The sequence below is a fragment of the Phocoena sinus genome, chromosome 13 (assembly GCF_008692025.1).
Source record: "Phocoena sinus isolate mPhoSin1 chromosome 13, mPhoSin1.pri, whole genome shotgun sequence".
Classification (NCBI taxonomy): domain Eukaryota; kingdom Metazoa; phylum Chordata; class Mammalia; order Artiodactyla; family Phocoenidae; genus Phocoena; species Phocoena sinus.
In genome coordinates this window covers 63,176,893-63,189,553 of record NC_045775.1, presented here as the reverse complement: position 1 = coordinate 63,189,553, position 12,661 = coordinate 63,176,893, and the positions used below count along the sequence as shown (strand labels likewise).

The 12,661-nt window shown below is 38.2% G+C and overlaps 1 protein-coding gene across 2 annotated transcripts in view; it reads right to left on the bottom strand.

Moving 5' to 3' along the window:
- The window catches only part of ALMS1 (ALMS1 centrosome and basal body associated protein), a 247,530-nt gene that overhangs the window by 60,971 nt on the left and 173,898 nt on the right, over positions 1–12,661 (bottom strand). For both annotated transcript variants that reach the window (XM_032652290.1, XM_032652291.1), the window contains 2 exons: positions 10,824–10,961; positions 8,369–8,539 (listed from right to left, as the gene is read on the bottom strand). In XM_032652290.1, coding sequence (XP_032508181.1) covers positions 8,369–8,539; positions 10,824–10,961 — 309 coding nt within the window. The remainder of the gene's footprint in view (positions 1–8,368; positions 8,540–10,823; positions 10,962–12,661) is intronic.

Genomic DNA, 12,661 nt, shown 5'->3' with positions numbered 1-12,661 from the left:
ACTGCCCACATAGTTAGCCCACCACAACAGAAGGCCCAAGTAGCCCTCTTAGGGTGAACCCCTAGAGCACACAGCTTGGGTAACAAGAGGGGAGTGCATTGCTGGAGTGCACAGGATGCCTCCTACAGAGGGCCACTTCTCCAAGGTTGAGAGATGTAACTTACCTACTACATACATAAAAATACAAATAGCAACTTACTGACAAAATGAGATGGTAGAGGAATATGTTTCAGATGAAGGAACAAGATAAAATCCCAGAAGAACTAAGTGAAGTGGAAATAGGCAATCTACCCAAGAAATAGTTCAGAGTAATGAGCATACAGATGATCAAAGAACTCAGGAGGAGAATGGATGCACAGAATGAGAAGTTATAAGTTTTAAGAAAAGAGTTAGAAAATATAAAGAACAACCAGACATGAAGAATACAATAACTGAAATGAAAAATACAGTGGAAGGAATCAAAGTAGACTAAAGGATTCAGAAGAATGGATCAGTGAGCTGGAAGACAGAGTAGTGGAAATCACTGCCACTGAACAGAAAAAAGATAAAAAAAAAAAAAAGAAGAAGAAATGAGGACAGTTTAAAAGATCTCTGAGATAACACCAAGATCACTAATATTTGCATTACAGGGGTCCCAGAAGAAAAGAGAAAGAGCCCGGGAAAATATTTGAAAGAAAGAGCTCAGGAAAATATTTGAAGAGATAATAGCTGAAAACCGCCCTAACCTGGGAAAGGAAATAGTCATCCAAGTCCAAGAAGTGCAGAAAATCCCATACAGGATAACCCAAAGAGGAACACACCAAGACACGCTGTAATCAAAATGTCAAAAATTAAAGATACAGAGAATACTAAAAGCAGCAAGGGGAAAGCAACAAATAACATACAAAGGAACTCCCATAAGACTATCAGCTGACTTTTCAGCAGGTACTCTGCAGGTTGGAAGGGACTGGCATGATATATTTAAAGTGATGAAAGGGAAAAACCTACATACAAGAATACTCTACTCAGAAAGGCTCTTGTTCAGATTTGACAGAGAAATCAAAAGCTGTATAGACAAGCAAAGGCTAAAAGAATTCAGCACCACTAAACCAGCTTTACAACAAATATTAAAGGAACTTCTCTAGGTGCAAAAGATATGAGAAAATTATGGAACAAAAAAGCTCACCAGGAAACATACAGTAAAGGTAGGAAATCATTCACAAACAAAGCTAGCAGGAAGATTAAAAGACAAAAGTAGTAAAATCATCTGTATCCACGATAAGCAGTTAACGGATACAAAAAACAATTTGACATAAAACATGACATAAAAAACAGTAATCACGGGCTTCCCTGGTGGCGCAGTGTTTGAGAGTCCGCCTGCCGATGCAGGGGACACGGGTTCGTGCCCTGGTCCGGGAAGATCCCACATACCGTGGAGCGGCTAGGCCCGTGAGCCATGGCCGCTGAGCCTGTGCGTCCAGAGCCTGTGCTCCGCAACGGGAGAGGCCACAACAGTGAGAGGCCCACGTAGCACAAAAAAAAAAAAAAAAAAAAAAAAAAAAAAAACAGTAATCATGAGGGAAGGAGAGTACACATGTAGGGTATTTAAGATGCATTTGAAATTAAGACATCAGCAACTCAGAAGAATCACATATATATATAGAGAGACTGCTATACAATAACCTCAAGGTAACCACAAGCCAAAAATCTATAACAGATACACACGTACACAAAAAAGGAATCTAAATGTAACACTGAAGATAGTCATCAAATCACAAGAGAAGATAACAAAAGGAGGAAAAAGACGACCTACAGAAACAAATACAAAACAATTAACAAAATGACAGTATACAGTATACAGCAAACAGACTGAATGCTCCAACCAAAAGACACAAACTGGATGAATGGATACAAAAACAAGACCCGTTTATTTGCTGCCTACAAGAGACTCACTACAGATCTAGAGACACATACAGACTAAAAGAGAGGGGATGGAAAAGGTAGTACACACAAATGAAAATCAAAAGAAAGCCAGAGTAGTAATATTTATATTAGATGAAATCAACTTTAAAATAAAAACTGTCACAGGAGACAAAGAAGGACACTACAGAATGATCAAGGGATCAATCCAAGAAGATATAACAACTGTAAATATATATGCACCCAACATAGGAGCACCTTAATACATAAGGCAAAATATTAACAGACATAAAAGGAGAAATCAACAGTAGCACAATAACAGTAAGGGACTTTAACACCCAACTTATATCAATGGACAGATCATCCAGACAGAAAATCAATAAGGAAACATAGGCCTTAACACATTAGACCAAAGGGACTTAACTGATATTTATAGAGCATTCCACCCAAAAGCAGCAGAATACACATTCTTTTCCAGTGCACATGGAATATTCTCCAGGATAGATCACATGTCAGGCCACAAAACAAGCCTTGGTAAATTTAAGAAAACTGAAATCATATCAAGCTTCTTTTCCAACCACAACTCTATGGAACTAGAAATCAACTACAAGAAAAAAAACCCTGCAAAACCCACAAACACGTGGAGGCTAAACAATATGCTACTAAACAAGCAATGGATCACTGAAGAAATCAAAGAGGAAATCAAAAACCACCTAGAGACAAATGAAAACAAAAACACGATGATCTAAGACCTATGGGATGCAGAAAAAGCAGTTCTAAGAGGGAAGTTTATGGTGATACAGGCTTACCTCAGGAAACAAGAAAAATCTCAAATTAACAACCTAAACTTACATCTAAAGCAAGTAGAAAAAGAAGAATAAAAACCAAAGTTAGTAGAAGGAAAGAAATCATAAATATCAGAGCAGAAATAGATGAAATAGAGACTAAAAAAAATAGGAAAGATCAATGAAACTAAAAGCTGGCTCTTTGAAAATATAAACAAAATTGATAAACCTTTAGGAAGACTCATCAAGAAAAAAAGGGAGAGGGCCCCAATCAATAAAATCAGAAATGAAAAAGAAGTTACAACCGACATGACAGAAATACAAAGGATCATAAGAGACTACTATGAGCAACTACACGCCAATAAAATGGACAACCTAGAAGGAATTGATGAATTTTTAGAAAGGTACAATCTCCCAAGACTGAATCAGGAAGACACAGAAAATATGAACAGACCAATTACCAGAACTGAAATTGAATCAGCAATTTAAAAATTCCCAACAAAGAAAAGTCCAGGACCTAATGGCTTCACAGGTGAATTCTACCAAACATTGAGAAGAGTTAACACCCATCCTTCTGAAACCATTCCAAAAATTTGCAGAGGAAGGAACACTTCTGAACTCATTCTAGGAGGCCACCATCACCCTGATACCAAAACCAGACAAAGATATTACAAAAAAGAAAACTACAGACCAATACCACTGATGAACATAGATGCAAAAATCCTCAACAAAATACTAGCAAACCAAATCCACTAATAAATTAAAAGGATCATACACCATGATCACGTGGGATTCATCCCAGGGATGCAAGGATTTTTCAATATCTGCAAATCCATCAGTGTGATACACCACATTAGAATAAAAACCATATGATCGGGCTTCCCTGGTGGCACAGTGGTTAAGAATCCACCTGCCATTGCAGGGAACACGAATTCGAGCCCTGGTCCAGGAAGATCCCACATGCCGCGAAGCAACTAAGCCCGTGTGCCACAACTACTGAGCCCACGTGCTACAACTACTGAAGCCTGTGCACCTGTGCACCTAGAGCCCGTGCTCCGCAACAAAAGAGAAGCCACCGCAACGAGAAGCCCGCACACCGCAACAAAGAGTAGCCCCCGCTTGTTGCAACTAGAGAAAGCCTGCGCTTTCAACACAGCCAAAAATAAATAAATAAAATAAATTTATTAAAAGAAAAACATATGATCATCTCGATAGATGCAGAAAAAGCTTTTGACAAATTTCAACACACACTTATGATAAAAACTCTCTAGAAAGTGGGCACAGAGAGAACATACCTCAACACAATAAAGGCCATATATGACAAACCCACAGCTAACATTATACTCAATGGTGAAAAGCTGAAAGCATTTCCCCTAAGATCAGGAACAAGACAAGGATGTCCACTCTCGCACTTTTATTCAACATAGTTTTGGAAGTCCTAGTCACAGCAAGCAGAGAAGAAAAAGAAATAAAACGAATCCAAATTGGAAAAGAAGAAGTAAGCTGTCTGCTTTTACAGATGACATGATACTATAAAATCCTAAAGTTGCTACCAGAAAACTACTAGAGCTCATCAATGAATTTGCTAAAGTTTCAGGATATGAAATTAATACACAGAAATCTGCTGCATTTCTACATACTAACAATGAAACATAAGAAAGACACATTAAGCAAACAATCCCATTCACAACTAATAAACGAGTTCAGCATGGTTGCAGGATAAAAGTTAAATATTAAAAAAACCAATTGTATTATTATATACCTGCAATTAACAAACTGAAAATGAAATTAAGAAAACCATTCTGGGGGAATTCTCTGGCGGTCCAGTGATTAGGACTCTGCAATTCCACTGCAAGGGGGCATAAGTTAGATCCCTGGTTGGGGAACTAAGGTCCCTCAAGTCAAGCAGCACAGCCAAACACAAAATCAAAAACTAAAACAAAATCAAAAGAAAACCATTCTGTTCACAACAGCCTCAAAAAAATTAAAATATTAATGTAAATTTAACATAAGAGAAAAACTTCTACTCTGAAAGCTACAAAAAATTACTGCAAGAAATTAAAGTATATCTAAATAAATGGAAAACATCCCAAGTCCATGTTAAGAAAGCAATTCTCACCAAACTGATCACAGATTCAACACAATCCCTATCAGAATCCTAGCTTATTTCTTAGTAGAAATTTTGCAAGCATATGGAATTGTAAAGGACCCAGAATAGCCAAGACAATCATGAAAAATAAGATAATGTTGGAGGGCTCATACTTCCCAATTTTAACTCACAGAATGGGAGAATATATCAAAATCAAAATTTTGATAAGAATGTGTATCTAGAATACATAGAACTCTTAAAATTCAATAAAAAAGAGAAATAATCCAAATGAAAACCAGGCCAGGATCTGAATACACATTTCTCCAAGGATAACGCACAACTGGCCAATAAGCACACAGAAAGATGTTCAATATCATAATCATGAGGCAAATGCAAATCAAAATCAAAATGAGATACAAATTCACATCCACTAGAATAGATCCAATGAAAAAGTCAGATAATAAGTGTTGGTGAGTTTGTAGAAAAATTGAAATGCTCATACATTGCTACTGGGAATGTAAAATGGTGCAGCCACTTTGGAAAACAGTCTGACAACTCCTCAAATGATTAAATATAAAGTTATCACATGATCTAGGAATTCCATTCCTGGGTACATACCCAAGACAAATGAAAACATACTGTCCATATAAAAACCTGTACATGAACATAAAAGCATTTATATTTTATAAATATAAAATCATTATTTTATAAAAGCATTATTCATAGTAGCCAAAAGATGAAAACAACCAAATGTCCATCAACAAACAGATAAACAAAATGCGATACATACATACGATGAAATATTATTGAGCCATTAGAAGGAATAAAATAATGATACAAGCCCGTAACTTGGATGAACCTGAAAACATCACGCTGAGTTAAAAGAAGCCAGTCACAAAAGTCCACACATTAAATGATTCCATTTGTATTAAGGTCTAGAATAGGAAAATTTATAATAGAGACAAAGTAGATCAGTGGTTGACTTACGGCTTGAGGGGAGGTGGGTGATGAGGAAATAGAGGGGTGATAGCTAAGGGGTATAGGATTTCTTTCTGAGGTGATAAAAATGTTCTAAAATCAACTGTGTTGATGGTTGCACATATCTGTGAATAGGGTAAAAATCATTAAATGGTATACTTTAAGTGGGAGAATTATATATGTGCATTACATATCAAAAAAGCTGTTGAAAAAAGTGTTCTATGATCATTTGAAAGGTTTTTTTAAAAAGCATACAAACATTTATACACATCAACCTCATTATTTCCAGATGTTTCTCTAACTCTGCTTTTTCTTTTAAAATTTCATTTCCATGGTCTGTTATGGGCTAAGTATGCGTGTTCAAGCTCCCTAGTGTTCTGTATTATCCATTTCTCCTTGAGGGTCCTCTAGGGCAGCGGTCCACAACTTTTTTGGCACCAGGGACCGGTGTCATGGAAGACAATTTTTCCACAGATGGGGGTGGGGGGTGGGGGGATGGTTCAGGCGGTAACATGAGGAATGGGGAGCGATAGGGAGCTGCAGGTGAAGTTTCTCTCGCTCGCCCGCCGCTCACCTCCTCTGTGCGGCCTGGTCTAGAGTATGCTTCTGCAGGTTATGTTTCCATCTTTCTTTTCCAAGCTATGTCTCCTCGACTACCCACTGCAGAGTTGCAATGTTGTTTTTTCATCTTATACATTCTTTTCTGTGTGTGATAAACACAGAAGATTAAATTTACCATCTTAACCAATTTTTAATTATACAGTTCAGCAGTGTTAAGTATGTTCACACTGTTGCACAACAGATCTCTAGAACATCTTCGTCTTGCAACACTGAAACTCTATACCCAACAAACATTAATTCTCCCTCCTTTCTCTCCCCAGCCGTTGGCAGCCACTTTTCTACTTTGTTTCTAAGATTTTCACTATTTCAGATACTTCCTATAGGTGGAATATACCATGTTTATCTTTTTGTGATTGGCTTATTTCACTCAGCACAAGGTCCTTGAGATTCACCTAAGTTATAGCATGTGACAGGATTTTCTTTTTTTTAAGGCTGCATAACATTCTATTGTATATATATCACATTTTTATCCATTTATCCACACATATTTATCCATTCATCTGCTGATGGACATATCTTGATTATTGTGAGTAATGCTGCAATGAACATGGGTGTGCAGATATCTCTGAGAGCCTGCTTTGAATTCCTTTGGATATACACCCAGAAGTGGGATTGCTGTATCATATCGTTATTCTATTTTTAATTTTTTAGGAACCTCCATACTGTTTTCCATAATGGCTGTGCCATTTTATATTTCCACCAACAGTGCACAAGGGTTCCAATTTCTCTGCATCCTTGCCAACAACTGTTATTTTCTGTTCTTTTGATAGTACCCATCCTAATAGGTGTGCAGTAGTATCTCACTGTGGTTTTGATTTGCATTTCTCTGATGATTAGTGATATTAAGCATCTTTTCATATACTTGTCGGCCATTCATATATACTCCCTGGAGAATTGTCTATTCGAGCCTTTTACCAATTTTTAAATTGGGTTTCTTTGTTGTTGAGTTTTAGAAGTTCCATATATAATCTGGATATTCATCACTTATCATGATTTGCAAATATTTTCTCCTATTCCACAGGTTGTCTTTTAACTCTGTTGATTGTATCCTTTGAAGCAGAGTTTTAAATTCTGATATAGTATAATTTATTTATTTTTGCTTTTGTTGCCTATACTTTTGGTGACATATCCAAGAAACCATTGCCAAATCCAATGTCATGAAGCTTTTCCCCCATGTTTTCTTCTAAGAGTTTTATAATTTTAGCTCTTCTGTTTGGATCTTTAATCCATTTTGAGTTAATTTTGTATATGGTAAAAGGTAATGGTCCAAATTAATTCTTTTGCATGTGGATATCCAGGTTTCCAACACCATCTGTTGAAGAGACTATTCTTTTCCTACTGTGTAGTCTTGGTGCCCTTATGGAAAATCATCCATCTAATACATTCTTGATGTTAGCAGCTGCACGAAGACTATTTTCAAAATACAGTATCCACAGATTAGCTTCTTGACTCCTTTCTTTTCTTATCTGGATACTGTTCTATATTCCTCTAAGACATAAAGTTTGACAGCTAGGTAGTAACGGCTTGTGTCCTATACAGTTTTCTTTTATGTTATTAGAGAAAGGGGGCCATGGGTAAACATAAATAGATTTGATCTTGGGTCTTTTTTATTGTAATTTTTAAAAAGTTTGTATTGAGGTTCTTTCTGTCTTTGTCACAGCCATCTGGAATGCCTTAAGCTTTCCGCTGTTTCAGTGTTGAGACATGATACTTCACTTCTAACACTATCAGCCTTGGGTATTTAATTGTAATTTTGTTTCTAAATTGCCAGTATCTTTTCCCAGAAGTAACAATTATCTTACAAATAAATACGTACATCCACACAGACAGAGAAGCACTGAAGTGATATGCATAAGAAAGCAAAAAATAAAAAAATGGAACTCTGTTTAAATTGTGAGACTACAGTCTCATCAGAATTAAGTGGAAACACGTAGACACAGGCGTTTGCGTGTGCATGCTCTCTCTCTCTCACACCCCCTACCCCACTCCCCATTACCTGCAATATCTATTTGCAAGGATTTCTTCTCTTCGGGCCAGCCTTCCTTAGGAACTGTCCTCTTACTGTGGATCTCCTCTTTCTGTTTAGTGGCTTCAGTGTCTGGTAGACTAACAATCTTCGTGTCTTGTAGTTGAGCTGACTGCTCTGAAGCAGCAGCAGCACTGGAACCTAAGAGAGGAAAATCAAGATTCAGACAGAAAGCTGACAAAAATTATTTTAAAATACCTCTCAAGCATCTACTAGTGTGAGAAGATAGTTACGCTGGATAAACAGTGAGATGGATGCAGGACAGGAATAAAGACACAGACGTAGAAAACAGACTTGAGGACACGGGGAGGGGGAAGGGTAAGCTGGGACGAAGTGAGAGGGTGGCATGGACTTATATACACTACCAAATGTAAAACAGATAGCTAGTGGGAAGCAGCCACATGGCACAGGGAGATCAGCTCAGTGCTTTGTGACCACCTAGAGGGGTGGGATAGGGAGGGTGGGAGACACAAGAGGGAGGAGATACGGGGATATATGTATATGTATAGCTGATTCACTTTGTTATAAAGCAGAAACTAACACACCATTGTAAAGCAATTATACTCCAATAAAGATGTTTAAAACAAAAAAAAAACTGAGATGGAGGGCTTCCCTGGTGGCATAGTGGTTGAGAGTCCGTCTGCCAATGCAGGGGACACAGGTTCGTGCCCCGGTCCAGGAAGATCCCCCATGCCACAAAGCGGCTGGGCCCATGAGCCATGGCCGCTGAGCCTGCACGTCTAGAGTCTGTGCTCCGCAACGGGAGAGGCCACAACAGTGAGAGGCCCGCGTACCGCAAAAAAAAAAAAAAAAAAAAAGAGATGGAAAGAGAAAAGCATTTTGGGCAAAGGTGACTACATATGAAAAAAATGGAATCAGGAAAGCAACTGAACATCTAAGAAACAGTGCAAGTATATAATTTATTAGATTATAGAATTTGTAAGGAAAAGAGAGAAAAATTAGCATTTGAAAAGTTCTTTGGGAGCCCATTCTACTGTTCTGAAAGACTAGGCTAAAAAGTTTAGTTTTCATTCTTTTTTTTTTTTTGCGCGGGCTTCTCATTGCGGTGGCTTCTCTTGCTGCGGAGCACAGGAGGGCTCGAACCCGTGTCCCCTGCTTTGGCAGGTGGATTCTTAACCACTGCACCACCAGCGAAGTCCTAGTTTTTATTTTCAAGGGCAATGAAAACTTTTTGATGAGGAGGTTAACATGATCAAAACTTTTTCTGAAGCATTTGTTTAAAAACAGCAAAAAAGCTCATAAATTTTCAAATACAATATTTGCCCAGAATACAATATAACTTCTGAAAAAGAATCAATACACAAAAAAGAGAAGTGGCTAATTATACTCCAAAATATGTCTCTATTTATACTTGTGGCAGACTACCAGCTGTCCTCTGAAATCCATTTTCCTTTTCCTCTAAAATAGAACCTGACTTAGCTGGGCATACCATAATAGAGATTATATTTCCCAGCCTCCCGGGCAACATAGGTTGGTGTGACCATGTGAATAAGTCTGGCCAATAGGATGGAAGGGGAATGGTACATTTAACTTTCGAGAAGTATTTAAAGGAAGAAATACACTTTTTTCTTTTTCCTTTTTTTTTTTTTTTTTTGTGGTACGTGGGCCTCTCACTGCTGTGGCCTCTCCCATTGCGGAGCACAGGCTCCGGACGCGCCAGCTCAGCGGCCATGGCTCATGGGCCCAGCCGCTCCACGGCATGTGGGATCCTCCCGGACCGGGGCACGAACCCGTGTCCCCTGCATTGGCAGGCAGACTCCCAACCACTGCGCCACCAGGGAAGCCCTCTTTTTCCTTTGTTTTCCTTTTGGCTGGCTGGAATACGTGTCTGACAACTACAGCATGAGAATGGAGGCTAAAATGTTGAAGCAAAAGGAGAGAAAGAGCTTTGTGCCCTGATACTCTTTTCTGTCTTCTTTAAGCCAATGTCATTTTGGTTTTGTTTTCATCTCTCAGAGCCGAAACTATCCTAAACGAAACACACTTTTACAGGCATTTTTAACCAGCACAGTCCTACCAAAGTAAATTAACTGGGTAGGTAGTTAGGAAGTAAACAAGCTAAATTCCTGAAGAACAAAGGCCTATATAAAACAATTTTATTAGAGAATTAGCATCTCATGGCAACAAATGTTTTTATCAGTAGAGTTTTTAAAAGTCCATTATGTGAATTTCTGGCAATGTGATTAATTTGTGTATAATATTCATAAAGTTCTCCAAAAATATCTCAAGGAGCTTTAAAAATGTTAGTTTTACCTGCCAGTGTACACCAAAAGTTTCAGCTAACATCCTATTTCACATATGAACAAGATGGAGGGTTGAAGAGAGCAATATATAATATTTTTCTATTTATATTCATTTTAGAAGGTCAGAATAAAACAATAGGCAGATGATTCAGTTCCACTACCTATAATGTCTTTCTGCAAGGATTCTTTTTCTTCAGATCGAGAAGCCTCGGTCACTGCCCTTTTACTGTAGATCTCCTTTTTCTGGTTTTTGTCTGAAAGGTCCTCATCCCCAGTGATAAGAACTTGAACTTGAGCATCTGGAATAATGATGTCATTTGATCCCAGGGAGAAGGAAAAGATAACACAAGCAAGTAATCTACCCCTTGCACCCCAAACAAAAACCAAAACAAAAACCTCTTTATATATTAGGAAAAAAAGCATCTCTTAGGCTCAACCGTGTAAAAGCTGTGACAGTTTTAAGGACTTTATAACATATGACAGTTTTGGGGGGTTTGGAAAGTTTTCCATATTTTTCTGTGTACAATCACTTTAAACAAAATCTGTTCTTTGCTGTTTTGATGCAACAGCTAAAAAAAAAAAATCCAGATCAGTTATCTTTCAAAGTAGCAAAGTACATCTGAACAAGACTATTCAAAATTTTTGTCACTTAGGGGGGAAATTTTGATATTTCATATAATCCTAGAAAAGCATCTATATCATCTAGATTTTATATATAGTACTTATATAATTCTTTAAAATCTCCTGAGGTTAAATTTGTCTAATGCTTTCTATTTTCTTTCTGTTTTTCTTGGTCATACTTGCTAGAGATTTATCTACCTTACTGGTCTTTTAAAATCAGCTCTTTTCTTTTCTTTTTTTTTTTTTTGCGGTACGCGGGCCTCTCACTGTTGTGGCCTCTCCCATTGTGAAGCACAGGCTCCGGACGCGCAGGCTCAGTGGCCATGGCTCACGGGCCCAGCCGCTCCACGGCATGTGGGATCTTCCCAGACCGGGGCACAAACCCGTGTCCCCTGCATCGGCAGGTGGACTCTCAACCACTGCGCCACCAGGGAAGCTTTCTTTTCTTTTTTATTGTATGAGAAAACGCAAGTGCAAAATAATAATGTTGGTAAATAAATTAAAAATCACCAATACAACAACTAGGATAGTTATCAAGCAGTTAATACGGTTATATGTTTTTTACAATGGATTGACAAGAGATTCATTTCCTATCTCTAAGAATGAATATTTTTCAACAAAGCAGTCAGAAAGGCAATAGAGATTACGAAAAACAACATAATTAACACCAATGTGTCTACTATAGAGCTTAAGAAATAAGATAAAACATTACAGATATAATGATACAATGATAATGATACCCTGTGTAAAGCCTCAATGATACCATTCTCTCTTTTCAGTAGCAACCTTAAGCTCAATTTAGAGTTCGTCAATCTCAAGGATGTTCTTGAACTTTTTACTACACAGTGCTGCATGTATTAGTCAACAATGTACTGGATTGTTCTGCATGTCTTTAAACTTTATATAAAGGGTATAATACTCTGTGTACCTTTAAGTAACTTGCCTTTTACACTCAGTATTACAACTGGGGGATTTACTCATAGTGACTCTAATTAACTCATTCTCAGTGTTATGTAGAATTCTATGGAATTAATAACTTTAGGCTATTTCTAATTTATTTATTTATTTTTTTTGTGGTACGCGGGCCTCTCACTGTTGTGGCCTCTCCCATTGCGGAGCAAAGGCTCCGGACGCGCAGGCTCAGTGGCCATGGCTCACGGGCCCAGCCGCTCCGCAGCATGTGGGATCTTCCCGGACCGGGGCACGAACCCGTGTCCCCTGCATCGGCAGGCGGACTCTCAACTACTGCGCCACCAGGGAAGCCCTCTAATTTTTTTTTTTTTTTTTTTTTTTTCCAGTACGCGGGCCTCTCACTGCTGTGGCCTCTCCCGTCGCGGAGCACAGGCTCCGGACGCGCAGGCTCAGCGGCCATGGCCCA